We start from the raw sequence: 26,667 nt of genomic DNA on the forward strand, positions 1-26,667 counted from the left end.
CTCTACAGGCAGGATTCCCCAGCTGGACCACATCTCCCAGGGCACAGTGGGGGCCCCGGTCTCAGTCGAGGTCTGTGCAGCATCCATGGGGCCCCAGATCTTGACCAGGTCTAGCGCCTGGCACAACAGGGCCCTGATCTTTAGACACTACCTTTAGGCACTACCACAAAACCTACAATAAAGGGACTGTTTTGTCCCTGATTTCAGCTGAAGCAGGATCAAGCCCTTAGCTTTTAAACAATAAAACAAGCCTTTGAATCACCAATTAAATTGTACAAAACACCCTGTCCACGATAATATTTTTGTGCCTGCAGAGCGTCTGCGGCTCACTTACAAACCCGCTCTCCAGAGCGATGCTGGCATCACTCAAGGGCTCAAACAAAGATGTTCCAGGGTGATAAGGGACTGGAAATTGATGCTGTTATTTTTTTCTTTAAGCAGAAAAAAGGCTCGTATTAATTCCAGCTGCATTAGGAACAGAAAAGGAGCAGTAATTCAGGCTTGGCAAAGAGTGTATTCGCTTTCTATGTGGGATCTGATTCCCATTTCCACCAGTTTGTTCCTTATTCCTGATTGCCCTCACGCATATAGCGGGGTTCAGGGAGAAGCCTCTGGACAGGCTATTCCGTAACTGTCTACCTTATTGTTATTCATATTACAGTAGTGTCTACAGGGTCAGACAGAGATCAGTTCCCTGTGATGCTGGGCACTGCTCAGTCACGTAGTGAGACAGCCTCTGTTCCAAAGTCATTTACAGGCGAGGGGAAATGAAGCACAGAAAAGGGGACTGTCATACAGGGAGTCATTGGCAGAGCCAAGGATTGAAGCCAGGAGCCCTGATTCCAAGCCATCCTGCTCTAATCACTAGACCCCACTCCCCTACCAGAACCAGGAGTAGAACCCAGGTCCAGGAGTCCTGACTCCCTGCTCTAACCACTAGACTCCACTCCTCTGCCCAGAGCTGGCACTAGAAGACAGGTGTCCTGGCTCCTGTGCTGTTAACCACTTATAGCAAGCTGGTTCTGTTGTGGAACATAGAGGATCAGATGGGCCCCTGTGAAGTCATAGCATTTGAAGGTTGTTCCAGCTTCAGTATTTCTGGAAGGCAAGCCAGCAGCCCCTGCTTTATTTGTGTTGCTCTTCCTACTGCAGCTACTGCTTAGCAAAGCTTCCCTTCTGGACCATTAAGAAGCGGGCTAGAATATCAGTAGCAGGCGTGACGCATGCCAGCCAATGGGATAGGCTCACGAGGTCAGAACCTGAGCTGGCTGCTGTGCAATCCTAGAATCATAGAAATGCAGGGCTGCAAGGGACCTCAAGAGGTCACCTAGTCCATCTCCTTGTGCTGGGGCAGGACCAAGTAAACCTAGACCATCCCCGTCCAGCCTGTTCTAAAAATCCTCCAGGGACACAACTTTCCTAGCTGACCTGTTCCGCTGCTTCACTAGAGAAAGTCTCTCCTAATAGCTCCCTTGCTGCAAGTTAAGCTGATTCTTTTGTGTCCTACCCTCAGTATTTGAAGACTGTTATCATGTCCGCCCTCAGCCTTCTCTTCCCTAGACTAAACATGCCCAGTACTTTCAATCTTTCTTTATAGGTTTTCTAAACCGCTGATCATTTTTTATGCTCTCCTCTGGACACTCTCCAGTTTATTCACATCTTTCTTAAAGTGCAGTGCGAAAACTGGACACGGTACTCCAGCTGAGGCCTCCCCAGTGGTGAGTAAAGCAGGGCAGTTATCGCCCATGTCTTACATATGACATGCCTGTTGATACATCCCAAAATGAAATTTGCCTTTTTCTCAACAGCATCACGTGGTCAATTCAGATTCAATTTGTGATCCACTAGACCCCTCAGATCCTTTGCTGCAGTACTACTACCCAGCCAGTTATTCCCCCATTTGTATTTGGGCATTTGATTTTTCCTTCCCAAGTGTAGTACTTTGCACTCGTCTTTATTGAATTTCATTGTCTTGATTTCAGACCCGTTCTGCAATTTATGAGTCAGACTCGGTTGTAGTCTGTGCAACACCCAGCACAATGAGCCATATCCCCATCCAGGTCTATGCAGTGCCTAGGACGATGGGGGGGGGGGGGGGGGCGGGGTCTGTGCAGCACTGAGCACAGTGAAGGTCCTGATTTGGGTCAGAGTCTGTGCAGCATCTGACCCAGTGGGGGCCCCAGTCTCAGTTGGGGTCTGTGTAGCACCCGATATAATGAGAGCCCCAGTGCCGGTCAGGGTCTGTGCAGCACCTGGCACAATGGGGGGGGCCCTGGCCTTGGTTGGGGTCTGTGCAGCGCCCAGCACGATGGGGCCCCAATTTCAGCTGAGGTCTGTGCAGCACCTAGCACAGTGGGATACACATAATTGTAATGGAGTCTGGCTGCAAACTCTGCCTCTGCTGGGTCCCACTCAGTTGAGTCTCCCAGTCTGAAGTGCGGGGGTCCAAATCAGCCAGGATCTTCCTCTGCCATCTGGCCAGCCCTATGGAGCAGCCGAGACAGTCTCTCTCTAGTCCCAGATGCCATTACCCAGCAGGGAGGAGGCTTGCCTCATGCCCCCCCCCCCCTTTCCCAAGGCTGGCTCTTGTCACACAAGTGGAGAGCTGGGCAGCCAAGCTGAGCCCCAACCCACCCACTCTTCTGGATCGCAGCCCTGCCTATGGCTTCCCATTACTCACCCATGCTGGGGCTGGGCTGGCTCCAAGCTCCAGAGCCAAAGCAGAGAGCAGGCGCCCAGTGAGTCAGCAGGGACCAGAGCCCGACATCTGTGCCCCAGCTGCTGGGGGTAGGAGTCTGCAGAGAAGGGTCCCTGCAGCCCCTGCTGTCTGCAGCCTGGACCACTCCCTGCAGCTCTTTGTAGAAGGGCATTTTGGGACAGGGTCAACTGGGCCCATGACTCTGCAGGCCGAACCCTCCCCCTGTCTGTGGGAGCAGGCTGAAGCTCACCAGTTCTGCCCCACTGCTTGGGCAGGGGAATGGCACATAGGGGAGCATCCTGCACTGGGTCCTGCTTGGGTGTCTCTTTCTGTGCTGGGCAGGGGAATGGCGTGTAGAGGACAATCCTGCCCAGGGGGATGGGCCCTGCTGCTGCTGGGGTGTCTGTCTCTTACCTCCCATGCCCCTGTGATAAGTATTCCAGTTTAGCCCCCCATGGAGGGGTTTACCTTTAGGGGAGAGCCCTATAGAACTGAAGAGGGGATGAGAGCTTCTATCTACAGGTGTTCTCTCTTTTCCTATTCAACCCCAGTGCGTGGTTCCCGACCCCCTATAGAAAAGGTCTGCTTCTTCGTTGAATCCCATCAGGTTCTATAGGACCCTCTTGGCTTCACTCACAAGGGTTTTTCCATCAGGGACTCAGAGCTGCTCTTCCCTGTTCTTTAAGTACCCATCAGATGGGGGGACATCAGTGATGTCTGGGCTGCAGAATTGAGCTCCCCCCCTTTTAAATAGGGAGATGGCATGAGCATCGCACCCCTTGGTGCTGTTGGGGCGACGAGCCAGGTGGGGAGTGTCATCAGAACCCCCCTCCACACCGAGCAATGAGTCTCCCTGGGGACAGCAGTTCAAAAGGAAATTGACTGGGGCTGTCTGGAAAACGAGGATTCTGCATCATAAAAAAGGTCAATGTTTTAACATTGGTTTCCATTCCAATATGGAACTAAACCAAGACCCTTCTCTGGTTTGAGAACAAGTCACCCCGGCATAGGCTTTCGGCTGAGACGTGGGAGATCCAGGTTCAAATCCTTGCTCTATCTGATTCGAAGCACACTCTGTCTCCCACATCCCAGCTGAATGCTATCCTGGGGTGCGGCAGGGGAATGGTATGCAGAGGTGATCCTGCCCAGGGAAATGGGCCCTGCTGGCGCATGTCTCTCTCTAAGACGAGAAATCCCATTCTGAGCCTGGGAAATCTTCCCGACTAAAGCTTCCTCAAAACCGATGCATTCCCATAAAACGGTTTGGTTTTGGCGAACTGGTATTTTCCACAGAATAATTCCTGAGCAGCTCGATAGCTGACTTGGCTAAAGAGCTGGAAGCGGGAGCATGTTGGGATGCCTGGGACACAGCCTCACTGCTCTGGATTTCTCCATCCTGTGCCTGGGAGGCTTTCCTATTGCTTAGCTCCGTGGCCAAGAGGAGTGATATCAGTGAGGTTTGGCCAGGCCTGAGATGTGTCGTCCGGAACAAAGATGATTGCTGATCTGTGCTGGGTGATAAAGCCTCCACTGGGGCTTTGGCTAGCCCTGTCCATCCCATCCTCCCGCCCCACTGCTGGATTAGCATCACAGCGCTCTGCAAAAGCTTAGGCAGCTGACTTGGGCGGGGGCTGGAGATGGAAGACAGCTGGGAGGGAAAAGTTAATACCGCTTTCTTGAGTCAACAGAGCAACGGCTTTGGAAGACCTCTCCTGAGAGGTATGGAGAGTAACAGAGTCATTTCTAGTATGGATCTGCTGGGAAAGGGTGGAGAGATGAAATTAATGCAGTAAAGACACATTCAAAGCTCTTCCTTAGGAAGGAAAAAGCAATGCCAAAATACAAAATGGAGAATAATCGGCCAGGCTGCAGTAATGTGGCAAAGGATCTGGGGGCTAGAGCGGATCACAAATTGAATATGAGTCAACAATTTGATGCTGTTGCAGAAAAAGGCAAATATCATTCTGGGGTGTTGTGACAGAGTGCTGAGGGCTGGCCCTTGAGCCTGCACTCTGGTCACTGTTAGTACTAATTAGATTCGACTGGAGAAGGCCTAATTGGACTGAGGTGTACCTGACTACCAGGCCAGATTGGGACTGCTGAGTAAATATGCCGATTTACCCATTCCCCGGGAAACTGTAGAAGAGGGCACTGGAAGGAGTGCTCGGGGGAAGAGAAGGAGAGAAACAGAAGGCTAGAGGAGCCTGCCAATGAAAGTCTTCTTTGAATAGTGTCCTTGTGCGTGCTCTGCTTCAGGGGCACTCACCCCCTTGTCCTTTAGTCGGAGATTTTTAGTAGCTCGGCTCAGTGTGCGTCCTGTGTTCCCTCATGCCCTGCTCAGAGGCTGTATAGGGCTCTGTGGATGAACCACCCTCAGTTCCTTCTCAACCATCTTGGCCTGAGATGGATCAGCTTAGCCTCATTACCTTTCTTCAGTTCATTGGGTTTTTTCCTTTAGTTAATTTATTTACTTTTTATTGAAGGATTTAGAGAGACTTTCTCTTGATCCTCTTCCCCTTTGGAGAGGGAGACTTTCCCCTGCTACATACTGTTGCCCCGAGTTATGCCAGGCTCTCTGGGCTTCAAGTGGTGCGTCTCTTGCCAGGAGTCCTTCCTGGGCAGTGACAGGTATTCCCATTGTATCCACTGCTTGGGAGGGCATCATATCCCGCAAAAGCATTCCCATGTGCGCCACTTTTAAGGGCAGGGTCATTAAAAATCGGGAGCTAAAACTGAGACTCTTAATGAGGAGTGTTCCCTCCAACCAGCCTCAGATCCAGGTCGGGTGACCCCCTTGAACATAGGTCACTGAACAAACACAATGCCCTGTCAACTTTGGCATGTTCACCTGGGTCTATGCGAGGAAAATCCACAGAGAAGACCCACAGAAAACAGAGTCATTCTTCACAGAAAGAATGCACCTCAAAAAGACCTTGACCCCTGCAGGGCAAGACCACTGCAGAGACTTCTAGTTCCACCCTGGGTATGACTGAGGCTCCAGACACTCTTGGTACCAATCCTGTGGCCGGAGCTCTAGGCTCAGCAGAGAAAAAGGGTAGCAAGCATGCCCAGGTACTGAAACCTTTGGTGCCGCAGAAGAAGGACACTGCATCATTGAAGCATTCCACTTCTAAGAGAAGGTACCCACAATTCCTTCGGTACTGTCAACATCTAAGCTAGCTACTAAGACAGTGTCAGTACTGGGAAGATGCTATGTCTCACATATGGTCTTGGTGCCCCCACAAGGCATCCTCATCAGTACCATCTACTTCGATCAGAGTATTCTTACCAGAGCACCATATGCCTTCAACACCGACAATGGAACAGGGCCCTGCTCTTCAAACCCACCCAGTACTGCAGGAATTCAGATTCCCTAGGGACCTACTTGTTTCAGAGGAGTCGGAGTCTCCCTTGTTACTCAGTACTGAGAGATTATCAGTACCGAGACAAGCACAGTCACTGAGGTGGGACCTTTCTCTGGTACCCCTGGACTCTCCAACACCTTCAGAGAGTGCTGGGGCTCCTCCCGTTGAAGGGGAATTTCCCTCCAATTCAAATATTTCAATCCGGGGTTCCCCAACACTTCAGACAAGGGATTTCCATCCTGACACTTTTGACAAGATGGGGGAGTTGCACCAAAGACTGTCCCGTGTTCTCCTGATCTGGTTTGAGCACCAGTGAATGCCACCCCCAATGCCTTTTGAACATCCCCAGTGGCTGTACTGGGATCCTTGGCTGTATATCGTCAGCAGTTTTCCCATGACCCTAGTCTCTCTCATGGGGAATACAGGGGGAGACACTCCCCTACTCCAACTGTTCTGCTGTTACCTCAGACAAAAGAATCCTTTGAGGAGCAGGAGGCCTGGTCAGATACAGAAGTTGCTCCCCAAACAAATATTTCTTCATCTTCCCCAGATGAAGTGGTTATGCCTCCCCCACTGACTGTGGCTGATGATGTCTGACACTTCCAAGAGTTAATGAAGCACACTGCAGATTCCCTTCAGATTCCTTTGGAAATGGTCAGGGAATCACAACTACTCAGGTTGCCCTGCCCATTAATGAGGCCCTGTTGGATTCTCCAAAATCCATCTGGCAGAGCCCTGCAACAATTCTGCCAATGAGTAAATGGGCCTATAAGAAATATTACTCACTGGCTAAAGATTTTCTTCACCCATCCAACACCAAACTCCCTGGTTGTGGAGGCAGTGAACAAACATGGCAGACAACATCATGTGAAAGCCACATCATATGGTAAGGACCAAAAATGCCTTGATCTATTCAGCAAAAAGACCTATTCATCCTCCACTCTTCAGTTTAGGATCCCAAACTATCAAGCTCTCATGGCTAAATACAATCACTCAAATTATGCCAAATTTACCACCTTTCTCAAGCATCTGCCGGCTGACCAGCGTGAGCAGTTTCAGGCTATTATTAACAAGGGTCACCTGGTAGGTAGAACATTGATCTGCCTAAGAGACATGACTACACATCAGCCTCCTCAAACTGAGGGCAGTCAGGACTGTCTGTATCCACTTCCTGCCTCTAACCAGGAAGAAGTCCATAAAAATTCTCACAGACAACATAGTTTGCATGTTCTATCTCAGCCAACAGGGAGGAGTCACATCCCCTTCCCTTTGTGCCCAAGCAGTAAAGTTCTGGAATTGGTACATAACCAGTTCCATCCTTATTTTGGCCACTTACCTTAGGTTTGGCCATTTCCATCCAGAGACTCTCCAGGTGGATCTCTGACTGTATCATATTGTGCTATAAATCTTCAGATATGCAGCCTCCTTCTAGGATGTTGGCCCATTCCACAAGATCTCTATCTGCTTCTATGACATTACTCAAGAATGTCCCTATTCTGGACCATTTGTAAGGCTGCCATTTGCTCTTCCATACATACCTTCTCCAAGCATTATTCAGTGGTCCAGTCTTTTAGATCAGATGCTGCCATTGGAAATGCTGTGTTGTCTTCAGTCTTGGTGTCAGCTCCGAAGACCATCTCCAGCTGGGGGTGCTGCTCAGTAGTCAGCTGAAGTGGAGCACCCATAGAGACACTATTCGAAGAAGGAGAGGTTACTGATTCTGATGTTTGCGGAGTCACCAGTTGGTCCCAGCCTGTCCTCAGGAATGCCAGGTAGGGGCCAGGGTCTCCTTGAAAGCGGCTGTAAACTCCTCCCTGTGTCTAGGGCTGCTTGCACAGTGTCCAAGGCCAGGTTAACGGTAAAAGGCCAAGGTATCCCCTGGCCTTTGAGAATTGGGGCTGAGGGACTAGCGTTGGGGGAGATGCTGGTAGATTTCCAGCCAAAGCGAAGAAGCTTAAATCAAGAGTTGGTTGGAAAGCACAATTTCCATTCTGTGGGAAATTCCAAAATTTTGGGGAAAAAATCAGTTCCAAATTGTAACAAAAAGCCAAAATTTCCAAACAAAAATGTTGATTGGGCAGCATCAAAATGTTTTGTTTCAAGAAGGTCGACACGTTTGCTTTGGGCTTTTCTAGTCTATTAAACTATTAAATAGATAAACATAAATCTAATAAAATAAAAGGAGTGTTTTGACCCCTGGCTGCACAGGGCCTGGGCTTTAGCATGAGGGGAGCAGGCGTTAGCAGGGGTGGCTGAGCCTCTCCACACCTGGGTTCAGTCCTTGCTCCACCACCAACTTACAATGTGATTTTGGATGAGCCTCTTCCGCTGTCCATGTGTCTCAACTGAGGCAGGTTTTGGAGACTGGATTCCCTGTGCTCTGAGATCTTTGCATGCAGGCAAGGAAAAGGTTAACCCAAAGAGGTGGCCATAGGCCATTGACACGCTCCTGGGGCCAGCCTGGCCTGGCTACTTGTACAGAGCAGGACCGAATCACAGCTCCCAAAGCAGATTCCTGGCCAGTGGGTAGCCGCCTGGATCCTCCACCCCTTCTCCTCTTCGTCCCAAGCATGAAGTCAGCTGCTCTGATGAGTAGAGCCGCCAAGCCCAGCTGGCTGGGAGCAGGGCCCTGCGCACCTGGGGATGGAGGAGTCTGCAGAAACAAAGGAGTCATCATCTGCTGCAGACGGAAATCGTTGGCTGTTAACTTTGGAAGTATCCGGCGCCCTTTCTTCCATCCAGTTAAAGGCAATTGCAGCCTGAACCGGGAGGTCACTGGGGCCTATGAGTCAGGAGTGAGAGCATCTCCATGCCCAGGCAATGAGCGCAGAGGAAGGACCTTGGCCAGAGATGCTTGGATTAAGCTGGAGCTGAAACTAGAGCAATTCAGACTAGAGCTCAGGTGCCAGTTTGTACCAGTGAGGTAATTAACCAATGGAACAACTTCCCAGGGGCTGTGGTGGATTCTCCATCACAAGCAGTGTTAGATCTGCTCTAGTTGAGCCAGGGATTAGTTCAGGGACGTCCTGTGGCCTGTGAGATAGAGGAATCAGACCAGCCTCTAGGGCACTCGAGTCCAGGCCCTGCTATCTCAGCCAACCTGGCGCAGAATCCTGGTCGCTCGTGTGCATATGGGCACATACCCACATGACGGCACATATGCCTACATGCACAAGCGCATGCATGCACCCTTCTGCACAAGCTTGCGCACACTCTTCTGTTAACAATTGTATTTCCCCTCCCCGGCCCAGTAAAATATGTGTGGAGAAAGGTAGGCATGAGAGGCAGGGCACCTGGGTTCTATGCCTGGCTCTGAAAGGGACCCCCTCATCTAATGACTCTCCAGGAGTCCTGACACCCACTTCAGTGCCCTGGGCACTAGACCAGGCTGTCACACACACCGTCTCCCCTGACTGGGCCAGTGGCGTTTGAAATGTGGCCTGAGACAGACCCAATGAAACTCATGTCACCAAACAACCACCCCCTGCAGTTTGCTCCTGGAGGGGTGGAGTGAAATGGGCTCTCCCTCTCCAGTCCCCCTGGGAGCTGGCTTCCCATGTCACCCGTGACCAACACAGAAGCTGGCAGGTATACAAGCCTCCAGCCAGGCCCCTTGTGTGACCTCATGGCAGCATGGCCCCCAGGGTACTTGCGTCAAGCGGGGGCAGTGCAAGGTCTAAGAGCGAGCGGCAAGGCTTAACCAGGAACCTATTTACATTCCAGGGGGATTTGCACCCCATAAACGTGAGCGATGGGCCGACTCTGACGGGAGTGGGGTAGGCATGCAGTGCTGGGGGCAGGTTCTGTAGCTTTGTTCTCCTGAGCCTGCTGGCCTGAGCTCTAGGATTGGGGGTGGGGTGGATGTGTGTTGTGCGGAAACCGGGCGAATGCATGAGTGTGCATGTTGGAGGTGCAGGTGCATGTGAGAGGGTGTGTGCATGTGGGGGGGAGGGGTGCATGTTGGAGTTGCGTATGCATGTGGTGTGGGGGTGCATGAGTATGGATGGGGCAGTCAGGCCTACACTAGCACTGCTTTGCCGTTGTGGCTCCCCTGGTGTACTAGGGCTTGTGTATATGGCCAGTTAGTGGACAGCAAGTGGGCGTGCTGTAGCTTCACACCCTGGCTGGCCATGCACTGGCTTGCTTTATAAGCCTCTCTGCTGGCTCCCCTGGGCTGGCAGATCCTCAGGGCGATGCTGTTGCCCAGGCCCTCACCCTCCCCTCTGTCTCTGTGTCCCCCAGCTGCACCCCGACAGTGACCCCAACAATCCCGACCTGCACAGCCAGTTCATCCAGCTGAACCAGGCCTACCGGGTGCTGAGCAAGGAGGGCAGCAGGAGGCTCTATGACAGCCAGCGGGCCTGGCACGCAGCCTGGCCCACCACGGGCAGCAGCCCCAAGCACAGCCCCTTTGACTTCACAGATCTGGGACCCAGGCCTAGTACCAGGTAAGGGCACCGGGGCCACAGCACAGGGCACAGAGGTGATGCTGGTGTAAGGGATCAGAGCCTGGTATCCCCCCACCTGCCAACGTGAATCAGACCAACCTCCAGCCCTCTCTACCCAGCTGCTCCCCCACCATGTCTGCGCCCCCTGATCCCACACTGGTTCTGAGCCAGTGAGGAGACCCAGGCTGGCACTGAAGCTCCAGAGCCCAGGCTGTGTTGAGCCCCTGCTAATCCTGTGTGGGTTTGAGCTGAGAAGGGCCAGCACAGGGACCTCAGGCCAGCGCAGAGGTGCTGGGACCTGCGGCTGAAATGTGAGCAGCTGCCACTGACAAGCTGTTGAGCATCAGGCTGTCAGGAAGCTGCTAAACAGGAAAAGGCCACTTAGCCCATCCTGCCCTGGCCGCCCCCGCGCCCCATACCAGCTCGCCACTCACGCTAATGACCTGGCTCCGTAGCTTGCTCCACCTGGGCCGCTGTCTCCATAACACAATGGAGACCAGCCCCCCGCAAAGACTGGTTTGAGATATGATAGCTCACTGTCCTCCCAGTGCTGGCTCAGACCAAGGGGCCCATCTAGCCCCATAACCCCCACCCCCCAGATCAGACCAGGGGGCCCATCCAGCCTGGTTACCCCCACCCCCCTGGATCAGACCTGGGGGCCCATCCAGCCCAGTAACCCCCACCCCCCAGATCAGACCAAGGGGCTCATCTAGCCCGGTATCCTGCCTGCCACCCTGGATCGGACTAGTGGGTCCATCTAGCCACGTATCTGCCCCACCCCAGATGGGGAAATGGGGTCTGTGGACTGCAAGGCTGGGTTGGCTGCATTGGCTGCTGAGTCCCCTGCAGCGGCCCCGGGCTCCCCAGAAGGGCTGGCAGCTCTCCAGGGTAGGGCCATTCCTGCAGCTCGCATGCCATCACCTAGGCATTGCTGGGGGGAGGTGTCAGGGGAGTGAGTGAGTGTGACCCCAGCAGACACACTGTGAGGCGAGTGCTCCCAGCTGGCGCAGGGGTCCCCAGGCTGGGACATCCCTCCCTGCATCTCCCAGCCCTGGGAAGAGACGGTTCCAGAGGGGCTGCGTGTCCTGGGGCAGGGCCATTCTCTGGGGCAGCCCAGAGCACCCTGGGCCCTTGGACCCTGCGTGGAAGAGCAGGACGGCTGTGCTGGGTCTCGCAGGCCGCCAGAACAAGGCACCCCTATCAGCCCCGCAAGGGATGTGTGGCCCTGATACTTTGGGAATTTCACAAGTGACTGGCCCAAGGGGCAGGTAGAAGCCAAGAGTCCTGACTCCCGGCCCCCTGCCCTGATCCTGCGGCTCGATCCTTGGGAGAGATCCCAGGAGTCCTGTCCAGGGCCAGCAGTCCCCTGGGGTCAGACCCTTCCCCCCAACGCAGCCCCCATCAGTGCCCCTTTGTCTCCCAGTAGCCGAGGGCCTGACGAGAACATGCGCTACTGGGAGCAGTTCCGTACTCACCGTGCCAAGACCTTCTCAGGCACCCAGGCCAAGCAGAGGCAACACTGGAACTGGCAGTTCTTCGGCTACTGCCTCCTCCTCATGCTGGCCAGCATGGCTGCCCACTACGTGGCCTACAGGTATGGGGGGCAAGGAGTTGGTGGGGCACTGCATGACAGCCTGCCTGGGAGAGGGCTAGGGGCCTTCAGAGTGCCATCCCCCGCCCGAGGGCAGGGTCATCCTCTACAGTCTATCCCCTCCCCACCCTGCCCCTTGGGCAGGGTCATCCCATACACTACACAGTGTCCCCCCCCAGAGCAGAGTCATTGCCTCCAGTCAATTCCCCCCCAGGAGGAAGGCTCACCAGGTCCCCAGGACTCTGGTCTTAGCAGTTCACTCCTCCACCCTTGGAAGAGACCAGGCTGTGCCCTATTAGGGGTTGTTCCCCAAGAGCCAATAGAAATGCCCCTTTCCCCAGATCCCTCTCCCAGTGCCTGGAGATAGTCCCTGGGCCCACACCGGGGGCATGGATCCACAGTGGGATGGGAGGAATGGGCTTCAGGGAAGGGGCAGCTGGTATGAAGTGTCCTTCCCAGGACTGGGACAGCCCCACCACTCCATCCCAGGAGTCCTGCCTCCACTGACTGCTGGCCCCACTCTGTGCCTCAGTTTCTCCATCTGTAGAATGGGGGCACTGCCACCCATAACCCTGGCATGGCAGATCAGCACCAGCATGCACCCTCAGAGTCCTAGCACTGACAGGGTTATAGAAAACTCGGCCAGGGGTGGGGTGTTGTCCTGACCCTTGCTCTGGTTGTGGGGTGAAGTCTTGGTCTCATTGCGTTTCCTAGAAGCCATCTGGTGCTGTCTTGACTGGCCTCTAGCCCGCTCTGTGCCATCCCAGCATGCCCCTGCGGGGAGACCCGGGGTCAAAGGGTCTGGAGTTGTGCTGCGTGGGGTGTGGTTGGGGGCCTCCGTGCCATCCCTGCGCCATAGTGTCCCCACCACCACCAGCCCAAGCCCCCTCTAATCTCAGTATCTCCCCATCCATGCCCACTAGTGCAAGCCTCCCGTGATCTCGGCCTCCCATGTGGCCGGCCTTCCCACTCACATCCCCACGGGCCCCCATGTCTCTCTCATGATCTCAGACTCCCACATGGCCAGTGTCACTCTTTACATCTACACACACACCAGACCCATGTCCCTCCCTTCCCCCCACAATCTCAGCAGGACCCCTGGCACCCCAGCCCAGCTTCCCACTGTCCAGCACAGCTGGGTGCACATCTGTAAGGCATTATACGTCTGAGCGGCTCTTGCAGCGCAGCGAGCCAAGGGATGTGGGGGCCAACAACGTGGTTTCTCATAACCCGAACACCAGCCAGGGCCCTGTCCCCTGGAGGAGCCAACGTGGTTTCTCATAACCCGAACACCAGCCAGGGCCCTGTCCCCTGGAGGGCATGGGGAGAGCTGCTCCAAGTGTCAGCAGATGCCCTGGGACATCTGCTGACACTTGGAGCAGCTCTCCCCATGCCCTCGAGGCATGGAGCTTACGCCAGCTGCCCTAGGGAGGCATCGAGGTCACCCTTCCCAAGAATGTGGATCCTGCTAGAAATATCAGCATCTGCCCAGCTGCCCGGGGCTTCCATCAGGGCCTTTTGTTTCTTATTAATGTTTTAGCACATTAGCGAGTCCATAATTGAACAGTGAACAGCTGCCAGGCTGGGGGGCAGGGCCTAGATTGCCACACTGAGGGAGCTAGATAACTGTGTGGAGTGGGGGCAGTCTGGGAATCTAGGTCACTGTGTGTGTGGGGGGGGGGCAGTCCAGGAATCTAGATCACTGTGCTGGGGGGCAGTCCGGGCATCCAGATCACTATGGTGGGGGGCAGTCCGGGCATCCAGATCACTATGGTGGGGGGCAGTCCGGGCATCCAGATCACTATGGTGGGGGGGGGCCAGTCTGAGAGTCTAGATCGCAGTGCTGGAGGAGGTACCAATCTGGTAGTCTAGATCATGGCGTTGGAGGGCTGCCAGTCTTGGGTGATCTAGATCACAGTACTGAAGGCAGTACCAATCTTGGGGGTCTAGATCATAATGTGGGACAGTGTGCCAGTCTGGGAGGGTCTAGATCACAGAATTAGAGGGGATGCCAGTCTTGAGGAGTCTAGCTCACTGTTATTCACAGCCACCACGGTGGGCACCCTTACTCAAGGCAGTCCCTTGCTGTTGAGTGTGAATTTAGTGCTGGCGGGACGGTGCACAGATCATGGGTTTATGAATGCAGTGAGGACAGCAGCTCCAGCGCCAGCTTCCCATCCCTCCCCACAGCCCTTCCTGGGCGCAGGCAAAGGGGGATTCAGTCTCTTCGGGGCCTGATCCCAGGATTCATGGCAGGCAGTGGGGGGGGGGGGGAAATCAGAGCCTGACGTGGGCTCTGCTCAGGCCTGCCACTCACTCGCCAGAGTGGAAAGGATGTGAGTCACAGTGGATGGGAGCACATACGCAGATAGCCACACGTCCACAGACATACAGTCATGCGCACTCCACCCACGCCGGGTGCATCCCCTGGTGAGTTCCTAATCTCTGGCCTCATGCTACAAGGGGCCATATTGGCATCAGGGTCCCCTTTCTGGGATGGGAGTGGGGACCCAGCCCCTCATGCATGGCACAGACTCCCTGGCATCCTGACTTCCAGCCCCACCTATGCTCTAAGCCAGGGGTGGGCAAACTTTTTGGCCCGAGGGCCACATTGGGGAATAGAAATTGTATGGCGGGCCATGAATGCTCACATAATTGGGGTTGGGGTACGGGAGGGGGCTCCGGGTTGGGGTGCAGGAGGAGGATCAGGGCTGGGGTAGGGGGTTGGGACGTGGGCTCAGGGGTGCAGGCTCCGAGCAGCGCTTACCTCAAGCGGCTCCCGGAAGCAGTGGCATCTCCGGCTCCTACGGGGAGGCGCAGCCAGGCAGCTCTGCTCACTGCCCCGTCCGCAGGCACCATCCCTGCAGCTCCCATTGGAGCGCGTAGGAGCTGGAGTGGGGCCATGCTGCGGCTTCTGGGAGCCGCATGGTGCGGCCCCGACCCAGTGCCCCGGCCGAAGCAGGGCCGAGCCGCGTGGTGCAGGCCCCGACCCAGTGCCCCGGCCGAAGCAGGGCCGAGCCGCGTGGTGCAGGCCCCGACCCAGCGCCCCGGCCGGAGCAGGGCCAAGCCGCGTTGTGCAGCTCGCAGGTCTGCTTAAAATGGCTCGCGGGCCGGATCCGGCTCACAGGCCATAGTTTGCCCACCCCTGCTCTAAGCTCTAGACACCATTCCTCTTCCAGAGCTAGGAACAGAACCCATCCATCCTGACTCCAAGCCCGTCCTGCTCTAACCACTAGGCATCATAGAGATGTAGACAGAAAGGAAGCTCGAGAGGTCATCAAGTCGAGCCCCCTAGCCTGAGGCAGGACCAAGTAAACCTTGACCATCCCTGACAGGTGTTTGTCCAACCAGTTCCTAAAAACTTCCAAAGATGGGGATTCCGCAACCTCTCTTGGAAGCCTGTTCTAGCTTAACTACCCTTAGAGTTAGAAAGTTCTTCCTACTGCCTATCCTAAATCTCCCTTGCTGCAGATCAAGCCCATTTCAGCTTCTCCTACCTTCATGGGCCACGGAGAACAATTGATCCCCGTCCTCTTTGTAGCAGCCCTTAGCATATTGGAAGACTGTTAGCAGGTCCCCTCAGTCTTTTCTCATGACTAAACAAGCCCAGTGTTTTTAACTTTTCCTCTTAGGTCAGGGTTTCTAAACCTTTTAGCATTTTCGTTGCTCTGCTCTGGACTCTCTCCAGTTGGTCCACATCTTTCCTAAAGTGTACTGCCCAGAACCGGACACAGTTCTCCAGCGGAGGCCTCCCCAGTGCCAAGTAGAGCAAGACAGTTACCCCCCCCACCCCCGTATCTTACATACAACACTGCTGTTAATACACCCCAGAATGATATTTGCCTTTTTTTGCAACAGCATCGCATTGTTGACTCATATTCTATTTGCGCTCCACTATCACCATTGCTGCAGTATGACCACCAGCCAGTTCTTCCTCATTTTGTAATTGGGCATTTCATTTTTCCTTCCTACGTGCAGTGCTTTGCACTTGTCTTTATTGAATTTCATTCTGTCGATTTCAGACCAATTCTCAATTTGTAATTTTAATCCCCCTCCCAGCTGGGGGTCATCCACAAATGTAATAAGCATGCTCTCCACTCCACTCTCCAAGTCCTCACTCACCTCCCAGAGCCAGGAATGGAACCCAGGAGTCCTGACTCCCAGCCCTCCCTGCTGTAACCCACTAGACCCCACTCCCCTCCCAGAGCCAGGTGTCCTGACTCCCAACTCTTCATTTTTTCCTGCAGCCCATGATGCCTGAGGAATTGGGCATGGGCAGGGGTCCGTGAATCCCTGTGGTGCCCCTCTATGGGTCAAGGCCTTTCAGACCTATGCGAGTGTGTTTCATTGAATTAGGCCCAATTAGGGTGTTAATCCTCCCCTTGGCAACAGGGATCAGAGCTGGGGAGGGTGCGCAGGCAGAATCAGAGCTACTGGGGAGGGCAGCAGCAGTGCCCAGGCTGGGAACTGGCACAGCCATGCACTGTTCGATAGCAGTAGGCAGCAGCCAAGCAAGGCCCCCCAAGCAAGGAGACAGACATGGCTCTGTCAGGGAGGGAGACTTAGGTACATGCCCCGTGACATGAACCCCAGCAGGGGCACCGTTGGGTCTGCTCCTGCACTCAATTACACACTTGTAACCTCAGCCTCTCCAGCTTCCCAGCTGAATCCTCCTGGGGTGGAGGTAATTAATTGACTCCCTGCAGGGAGCATTCAGGAAAGGGGGTGGGGTCTAATGGTCAGAGCAAGGGGGCTGGGCGACAGGACTCCTGGGTTCTGGCCCAGCAGTCTCTCTGGCCTGAAGCACATCACTGCCGGTCTGTGCCTGTTGGTTCTGCTAACCCATCGGTAGCTCTGACTGCATCTGTGTTTTACAGTGTGTGTCCGTGTGTGTGTGTGTGTGTGTCCGTGTGTGTGTGTGTGTCCGTGTCCGTCCCTGCTGGAATCAGTCTCTGGAGCCCAGCTGGGGGAGACCCGACTGGAGCCTACCTGTCCCATCCAGTTAATGCTCTGCCTGTGTGTGGGATGCAGAGGTTTGCTTGGCCTGTGTGTGCTCTGTCCTTCCAGGCCACCATTGTTCCGTGTCGCTCTGTCAAGTACCCGCCTGTCTGTTTTGACATAGGCTCCTACAACAGACACTGTTATTAAGATACCATGAAAGGGAGCCAAGCTGCAGGATCGGACCCTGAGAGACCAGGAGATGGAGAATCCCCCTCTTCAGACCCTCCTCCCCACGAGACTAAGGCAGGACTGATCCCTGCAGCAGCATTGTCAGGTTTGCTTTAGCCCTGTCCCAGCTCTCTGGAGCCTGGACTCCCCCGGGTGAAGGGGCTGTGCCGAATGCACACCCAGCACCAACGGACAAAGCACTGTGTGTTTGCGGGGGAGCCAGGGCACAAGGGAAGGGGCTGGAGCCTGCCTCATCAGCAGCTGGAGCATTACCCCCATCCCCATTTCCCTGTGATTCCAGGCTCCCAGCAAACAAGATCTGGTGTCATTTGTTAGGGAAATGGCACATGAGGCAAGAGAGACTCATCAGCCTGTCCCTGCTCCGGGAACTCCCACAGCAATCAATGTAGTGACACTCAGGCTTGGTACAACTCCCCCAGCCTCTGTGGAGGGCTCGGAGACATGCCATGCATGCCAAGTGACCAGGAGCAGGGGAGGCACAGCAAGGGAACTGGCAGGAGTTGTGTCTGGGGCTGTGAGAAGCCTTCAGATGGTTCATTGGAATGGGCCTAGCAAAATCCTGCTCTGTCAAATGGGAAAGGCACAGTCCTGTGGTTAAGGAGCAGGGCTCTGGCTCAGGACACCTGGGTTCTGTTCCTGGCTCTGCCACTGTCTCCTGGGTGACCTTGGGCAAGTCACTTCCCCTCTCTGGACCTCAGTTTCCCCATCCGTAAAATGGGGATAATGATCCTTCCTTTGTCTATTTAGATCGTGAGCTCCTCAGGGCAGGGACTGTCCCTGTGTCTGAACAGCGCCTGGCACAGTGGGGGTCCTGATCTCAATTCGGGTCTGTACAGCACCTGGCACAGTGGAACCCTGATCTTGGTCAAGGCCTCTAAGTACTACCGTAATGCAGATCATATTAACAGAGGGTATGAAAAGCATGCTAGCACTCAAAGGCCCCAGCTGAGATCAGGCCCTTATTGTGCCAGGCGCTAAAGAGAGATCAGGGCCCTGCTATGCTGGGTACTGCACAGATACACCATGAAAGACAGTCCCTGCTGCAGACAACTCACAGTCTAAACAGCCCAAGGGTGGGAGGGAAAACTGAGGCACCGTGATGTCCCAGAGCCAGGAATAGAACTCAGGAGTTTGACTCAGACCCCCCTTTGGGCTTTAAACTCTCTGAAATGTCCCTGTGACTGGATGAGGATCCCTTTAAACACAATTCTACATGGTGCTGCCCTTGCATTGTCAGTAACACACCTGTGTCACAGCGGGTGCACGCTGTCCTGAGCTCCATCCATTAGCAGCTCCACATGAAGACCAAGAGGCACCTAGGTCACGGTGTGTAAGTTCACAGAGAGAAACCCCAGCTCTTTAGCTCAGCGGACTTAGGCCTGGTGAGAACCAATGGATGGAAGTTAGGTTCTTCCTTGAGTAGATGCAGCCATGTATTCCACACACACCGGAGCTGGAGAATTTTGCCTAGCAGTACCCGTAGGGGTGGTGCTCACACCTCGTGGTTGTAGCCCTGAGCCTGGCTATATGAGGTGGCTCTGCCCTGACACCCCCTCAGTTCCTTCTCAGTGCCTGTGGCTGGCGTCGGAGCTCTGTGTGGTTATCACGTCATTTGTCTGAGTGTTTTCTCTCCATGTATATAGTTGTTAGATAGTTAGCGATACCTGAGATCGTATTAGTTACCTTAGAGTTAGATACTTATTGTCCTGTGGGATGCCCTCTCTAGGGTTCAAGCCCTGTCCATCGTGGGGGGTAGGGGAGTGGATGATCCCCACACAAGGGGCTTGTTGTGATGAGGCAAGGGACATGCTCAGGAGAGATGCTCTGTTTGTAAGCTGATTACCAAAAGAACCCCTAAGGCTAGAGACTTACCTCTGAAGCAGCATCTTCTCGAGCAGGCCCTGAGGCCTGTTTCGGCACCGAGGCCCGCATCTGATGGCGGTGACCTTCGGACTCGGTGAACGAGCCTGGTCCTTCTGCACCGCAGACTGTGGAGTTGAAATCAGTGCCAGGCCCGGCCCCAAGGAGCATTAGTGAACCCCTCAGTGCCGACATTGTTTTGTTGGCAGATCCTGTCTTCTACTTCAGTTCCTCCGCTGACCTCAGTACCAATGCCTTCCCCAGCATTGGGGGTGGGTGCCACATATTTGGTACAGGCTATGCTGATTCCTCATTCCTCGTCAGCACAGGAACTGCTTTCCAGTTGGGCTACAGACAAGTATGTGTGCCCCATCGGGACTGGCTCCACTGCTGTCACCGGCCACCAGGGACTCTTTGGGATCCATGTTGGGGTCCTCCTCCCAGTCTTCGTTGCCTGATTAGCGCCACAGACCATTCTCAGAGCAGTATCGGTACCGAGATTGAGATCTGTCGGGACAGGGGCTCCTGGCCCGGTGCTAACTGGCCACCAGTGCTTTATCTGAACACACTGTGGCTTCCTGGTCCCAGAGCTCACATTCTCCATCCCGCTCCAGAGCGAGATCACCGGTCCCCTTGGTGGCTAATGTTGGTGACCCACCACAAGCTCAAACAATGGTTGAGCCTCCTCCATAGGGGCCTCCAGACTTGTCTCATCTGGGCCCAACGGTTCAGGAACAGGATTTGTTCCTGGTGCACTTGACAGTTTCTTTGTCTTCTCCTGATGATTTGATGGTACCAGGTTCCTCTTCTCCTTTGGTGCCCGAGGATTTCAAGGCATACCAGGGCCTTTTGTGGCATATGATTGCTTCCTTAGGCATCCAGGCAGAATTTTTACAGGAGAATACGCAGAAGTTGCTCGACATTCTCTGACCAACTGCTCTGAGGAGAGTAGCCCTCCCTATTAATGACACTCTCCTGGAGCCTGCAAAGGCCCTCTGTAACACTCTGGCCTCAGTGCTGTCCATAGCGGAGCATTCAGAGAACCACTATTTTGTCCCTCAGCAAAGTTTTGAGGGTTTCTATTCTCACGCTGTCTCTAATTCTCCTATTGTGATTGCGGCGAATGACAAGGCTCGGCAGGGTAAGCATAAATCTGCTCTCAAGGAAATGGAGTCAAAGAAGATGGACTTGATATAAAACCGGCTTCTATTAATTCGACCTAATTTCGTAGTGTAGACATACACACTCAGTGAGCTAAGGGTATCTGGCTGTGATTTCAGCATTTCATCCACCCATCCATGGGAGGTTAGTATTTTCTAATACCATGGTAACAAGATTCTTGAAAGGATCCTTTGTCTCTACTCACCATTGAGAGAACCAGTTCCTTTGTGGTACCTTACTATGGTCTTAGTGGCTCCGATGGGACATCCATTCAAGCCTCTGGCATCATCTTCTTTTTCTCTTTTGTGTCAAAAAACTGCATTCCTGGTGGCAATAGCATCTGCGAGGAGAGTGAGAGAGTCGCAGGCTTTGATGGCAGAGTCTCCTTACCCACAATCCTCCAAAGACAAAGTGACCTCGTGGCCGCACCCTAAGTTTTTATCTAAAGTGGTTTCTCAATTTCATTTCAAGCAGGTGGTGTATTTACCTGTGTTCTTTCTTATGCCGCATTCAACCCTGGTGGAGCAGCATCTTCACACGGATGTCAGGCGATGTCTAGCATTTTACCTGGACGGGGTAAACCTTTTCATGCTTCACTTCGCCTGTTTGTGTTGTATGCAGACGGAAGGAAGGGACAAGCAATCGCTTCGCAGACGATCTCTAGGGGATAACTTCCTATATCAGGACAGCATACGGCTGATTGTGCCTCCACAAGGCTGTGAGCTCATTCTACAAGAGCGAAGGCTATGGCGATGATGTTTTTAAGTGATATTTTAATATTGGTCATCTGCAGGGCTGCCACTTGGTCATCTGGACATTCGCCTACGAAACATTATGCCACTACTGCAGCATCCAGAGTAGATGTAAGCTTTGGGAAGGCAGTTCTGCAATCCTTGTTTAAAATAGATTCCAAGCCCCACCTCATGCAAATCCTGCTTGAGAGTCACCTCCTTGGAATACATGGTTGCATCTACTCAAAGAAGTAAACGTGATTACTTACCTGTGTTGTGAGCATCCTTCGAGATGTGACGCAGACTTGTATTCAACAACCCACCTCCGTCCCCTCTGCCTCGAACTCTATACTCTTGATGTTCAGCACGAAGGAACTGAAGGGGATCGGGGCGGCACTGCCTTAGATAGCCAGAGGTGGGCTACAGCCATGAGGTGTGAGCGCACCCCTACAGGTACTGCTAGGCAAAATTCTCCAGCTCCAGTGCACTGGGCGTGCACACACCTGTATGGAATACACATCCACGTTACATCTTCAAGAACAACAGTAACAACACAGGTAAGTAACTGCTTTGTCTTAGTGGACAACCAGTTGAACATGAGCTCCTGGTGTGATGCTGTAGCCAAAAGGGCAAGTGCAATCCTTGGCTGTATAAACAGGGGAGTAGTGAGCAGGAGCAGAGAGGTGATTTTACCTCCATAGACGGCATTGGTGAGACCCATCCCGGAATGGTGCGTCCAGTCGTGGAGTGCACGTTTTAAAAAGGATGTTGAAAAACTGGAGAGGGTGCAGAAAAGAGCCAGAGAAATGATCAGAGGGCTGGAGAAAATGCCTGACAGCGAGAGACCTGAGGAGCTGATTTTCAGTGGCACTCACACTGCCCTGGTCCTGCCACTGGTCCGGGGGGCTCTGCATTTTAATTTAATTTTAAATGAAGCTTCTTAAACATTTTAAAAACCTTATTTACTTTACCTACAACAATAGTTTAGTTATATATTATAGACTTATAGAAAGAGACCTTCTAAAAATGTATCACTGTGTAGAGGGGCAGACTCACCCCTGCGGCGCCTCCTGCTGGTGACTCTGGGAATTAGCTCGATCCAGCCATCAGAGCGCCCTCCGCAGGCTGGTGATCCGCCTGTCCTCTGGCCCCCATGTCCCTCCCAGACCCCAGTGCCCTTGTATCTGGGGTGCTGCCCCCTGGCAGTACCCCTCAGTACTAGGGTCTCCCCTCCCCAGGGAACCCCCACCCACTATCCCTACCTCACCTCAGAATAAGGCCACTGCCAGTCAGCAACTAGCCCCCGCTCCCTGGGGCAAACTGCAGTATAGGCCACTCATGATTGGCAAGGTTGGGTTTGGACCTGCTGCCTTGGCCTAGCCCTGGGCTGCCCTCTGCAGCCCCCAGTACCCCTTGGCCTTCTCCTAGGCCACAGCCTGAGGCTTTCCAGGCTGGTACTCCCCAGCTCCTCAGCCTTTCCCCAGCCCTGCTCTACTACAGGTACCCTATCTCTAGCTCTCTGCAGCCAGGCCCTTCTCCCTCTGAAAGCAGAGAGAAACTGCCTGGTTCCTGGCTCCCAGCCTTCTTATACAGGCCAGCTGAGGCCTGATTGGGGTGTGGCCCAGCTGCAGCCACTTCCCCCAATCAGCCAGGGTTTTACCTTGCCCAGCCCCAGCCCTCTGCAGGGCTTTTCCAACCCCTTCAGGGCCGGAGTGGGTGTTCACCCTGCTACACACTGGCACGTGAAACCTTAAATTAGAGTGAATAAATGAAGACTCAGCCCACCACTTCTGAAAGGTAGCCGACCCCTGGACTAGATGATCTGATTGTCCCTTCTGGCCTTAAACTCTGTGGCTCTCTCAAACAGTATTGAGCAGACACAAAGCTGTGGGGCTGAGGCGATCATTCATGTGGATTGGGGTTTCTCTTTGTGTTTCCAACTGGTCCCAGTTCAGTGTTGTTGCCCCTGGGATTGGCTCCCCTCTCTGGTTTACTCTTATGAGGTTGTTATTGGTACTGAAGTAGCAAAGAGGCCAGAGTTCCATTGTGCATATACGCGTGGACGGTCCCTGCCTCAAATTGGTCACAATCTGAGAGCTGCTCTCCAGGCAGGTCTTGGATCAGTTAAGAAACAGAAATAGTTATATTGGGAATGTCCCTTCCAGCGCAGGACGTAGCTCGGGGGGATGCCCCCTCCAGTGCAGGACGTGGCTCAGGGGGATGCCCACTCCAACACAGGACATGGCTCGGGGATGCTCACTCCAGCGCAGGACGTGGCTCGGGGATTCCCAGTCCAGCGCAGGACGTGGCTCGGGGATGCTCCCTCCAGCGCAGGACGTGGCTCAGGGGGATGCCCACTCCAGCGCAGGACATAGATCGGGGGATGCCCCCTCCAGCGCAGGATGTAGATCGGGGGATGCCCCCTCCAGTGTAGGATGTGAATCGGGGGACACCCCCTGCAGCAGAGGACATGGATCGTGGGACGCCACCTCCAGCATAGGATGTGGATCATCGGATTCATCATCCGGTGCAGTACGTGGATCAGGGGATGCCCCCTGCAGCGCAGGTCGTGGATTGGGGGACACCTCCTCCAGCACAAGATGTAGATCAGGGGACACCTCCTCCAGTGCAGGATGTGGATCGGGGGATGCCCTCCCCCAGACCGGGGTCAGATCAGGGGAGGCCTCCCCGACCTTCCCAGGGCAGGATACTGCTAGAGTCTCTTTGATCAGAGGAAGTGCCTGCACTGGGGTCACAGTGATTTCCCTGCAATGGTGCCAATCCCAGTCTGGTTAAAGTGGTCTCCAGTCTGCACGCAGAGTAGCCTATTAGTACATGACAGCTAGACAGGGGAGTGTGAGCATCCAGGGGGATGCAGCTAGTCAGCCCCTCTTTACCCTGCTGAATTTGTCATCAGCAGTGGTAAGGCCAGAAGTGACCATGAGATCATCTAGTTTGATGCCAGCGTGCCGCAGGCCAGAAAATCACACCCAGTTACCCCAGCACTACGCCTAGTGACTTGTGTCTATCTAAAGCATCTTCCAGTCCCCCCAGCCCCCTGCCCGGCTCTAACCCACTCCCTCCTACTCCCTCCTGGTGTTGAGGTGGGCTGGGAGCCAGGACTCCTGGGTTCTGTGCCCACCATTCCCCAGCTGGGGAGATAAATCCCCCCCGTCACCTCTGGCAAAGTGGCTCTTGCAGGCAGTGCGGTGCAGGGGGAGCAGAGACCTGGCTGAGGGTGGGTCCCCTGCCCATCCCTCACACTGGGGCACCCTCGTGCTAGTGCTGCAGACCCTGTTACATAAGGAGATGGCAGCTTCCAGGGGAAGGTCGGGGCTGTCGCTGGCCCCAGAATCACTGAGTCAGTCCATCCCTGGCTTTTCATCCACTCACACCGCTTGCCCAGTGCCCAGTGCAGTCCGCACCTCCAGCTGGCGCCCCAGCAAAGGGGACAATGCCCTGGGACCCCCTGTCAGCCGGCACTGGGCAGCCAGCCCCAGCCGCCACTTCGGGCCCGGTCTTGGTGCACACAGCATTCAGCCTGCTAGAGCGCAGCCTGGAGCAGAGAGAAGGCGGGAGCCCTGCTGTGATACACATGCACACCACACAGACACCACGTGCACACACTGCACAGACACACCACACACACTCACACACCACACAGAGACACACACCGCATGTGCACACTGCACAGACACAGATTCACACACACACACCCCGTGCCACACACACATACTCGCACACACATACACACCACACAGAGACATACACACCACACGCGCACACACACTGCACAGACACATGCATACACATACACACTGCACAGACACACACACATACTTGCACACATACATGCTGTACAGACACACTGTGCGCACACTGCACACACACATGCATACACATACACACCGCACAGACACACACACATGCTGCACAGTGGCACGCACACACTGCACCGAACAGTCACACTTCATACACCCCACCCCTTAGAGATACACACACATCATACAGAGACACACACAGCACATCCACCATGAACACACAACACAGAGACAGACACACACACTTAATCCATATAGACTCAGACACACAGATCTATCCATCCGTCCCCAGACATGCGGCTGCATTCATCTTTTGAACTCTCCATCCCCACCCACCCCCATCCAGCGACACGGGAGGGTGCAGGGCGATGTGTGTAACCCTGCCCCGTGTTCTCGGCAGGAAGCTGGAGGAGGTGCACAACAGCTTCATGGACAAGAAGGACATGCTCATGACCAGCATCTACAATGAATCCAAGGAGCGGGCCAGGTTTGCACAGCTCCTCCAGCCCCTGCCTCAGTTTCCCTCTCCATACCTGGGGACAAGGATTTCCTCTCCCAGAGGGTTTGGCAGTTGGGCTGGGATAAAGTGCTGCTGCCAGAACCTCTGGGGACCCCTCCCTATGTTCACCCCATGTTGGGACGCCCCGCTCTCTGGGAATACCCCTGTTCACCCCATGCTGGGACCCCCCGCTCTCTGGGAATACCCCTGTTCACCCCATGCTGGAACGCCCCGCTCTCTGGGAATACCCCTGTTCACCCCATGCTGGGACCCCCCGCTCTCTGGGAATACCCCTGTTCACCCCATGCTGGGACGCCCCGCTCTCTGGGAATACCCCTGTTCACCCCATGCTGGGACCCCTCTCTCTCTGGGAATACCCCTGTTCACCCCATGCTGGGACCCCCTGCTCTCTGGGAATACCCCTGTTCACCCCATGCTGGGACGCCCCTCTCTCTGGGAATACCCCTGTTCACCCCATGCTGCCCCCCCCCCCCGTCTGGGGAGTCTTCCTCCACATTGACCCCATGCTGCCCCTCACCCTCTGGGAAATCCCTTCCCCCTCCTTCACCTCATGTGGGTGTCCTCTGCCCTCTGGGAATCCCTCCCCTCTGTTCACCAATGTTGCCCCCCACCCAGTTTACTCCTTGCCAGCTTCCACCAACCTCTGGGGAGTGGGGGGAATCTCTCCCTCCATTCACCGCCTGCTGGCCCTCAGTGCCCTCTGGGCATTCCCCTCTCCCCCACCCCACATGCCCCCAGCCATCGCAAGGGGAGCGATGAGCCGCTAGCCAGGGGCCATCAGCTTGAATGGCTGGGAGTGGAAATGCAGGCGTGTGTGTGCGCACTCACGAGGGTGTGGATGAATGTGTGTTAGTGTCCAACACCAGGTGCATTAGTGTGTTAACGTCCGTGTGTGCTAGAACATGCGCAGACGACACAGGGCGTGTGTGCACCAGCATGGGTTGGAGTGTGCACGTGCCCTGGGGCATCTGAACTAATGTGTTAGAGAATGGGCATGTGCACTAGAGCATGTGTTACTGGGCATGTGAACACAAACGTGTGCACTAGTTTGTGTTAGAATATGTGTGCAGCTGTACACTAGCATGTACCCCCATGCTCTAGCATGTGTTTGCATGTTAGTGTGTGCTTCATGCACTAGCACGTGTTACCATGCCCCCATGCAGTAGTGGGTATTAGCATGTTACAGTGTGTGCCCCCATGAATTAGCATGTTAGCGTCCTAGGGCATGCACATACCCACACTTTAGTGTGTGTGCCTGAGCTTGCGTTAACATGTGCATGGA

The 26,667-nt window shown here is 54.4% G+C and overlaps 1 protein-coding gene across 7 annotated transcripts in view; it reads left to right on the forward strand.

Annotated features, from left to right (window-relative positions):
- DNAJC4 (DnaJ heat shock protein family (Hsp40) member C4) overlaps window positions 1-26,667 on the forward strand; it is a 72,549-nt gene that overhangs the window by 45,570 nt on the left and 312 nt on the right. For 4 of the 7 annotated variants that reach the window (XM_065407989.1, XM_065407994.1, XM_065407992.1 and 1 more), the window contains 3 exons: window positions 10,306-10,511; window positions 11,935-12,105; window positions 25,266-25,352. In XM_065407989.1, the coding sequence (XP_065264061.1) occupies window positions 10,306-10,511; window positions 11,935-12,105; window positions 25,266-25,352 (464 nt within the window). Of the gene's footprint in view, window positions 1-1,597; window positions 1,719-10,305; window positions 10,512-11,934; window positions 12,106-25,265; window positions 25,353-26,667 lie in introns of all 7 variants that reach the window. The other 3 variants (XM_065407991.1, XM_065407990.1, XM_065407996.1) reach the window with 3 other exon arrangements.

The sequence above is a fragment of the Emys orbicularis genome, chromosome 7 (genome assembly GCF_028017835.1).
Source record: "Emys orbicularis isolate rEmyOrb1 chromosome 7, rEmyOrb1.hap1, whole genome shotgun sequence".
In the NCBI taxonomy this organism is placed as follows: domain Eukaryota; kingdom Metazoa; phylum Chordata; order Testudines; family Emydidae; genus Emys; species Emys orbicularis.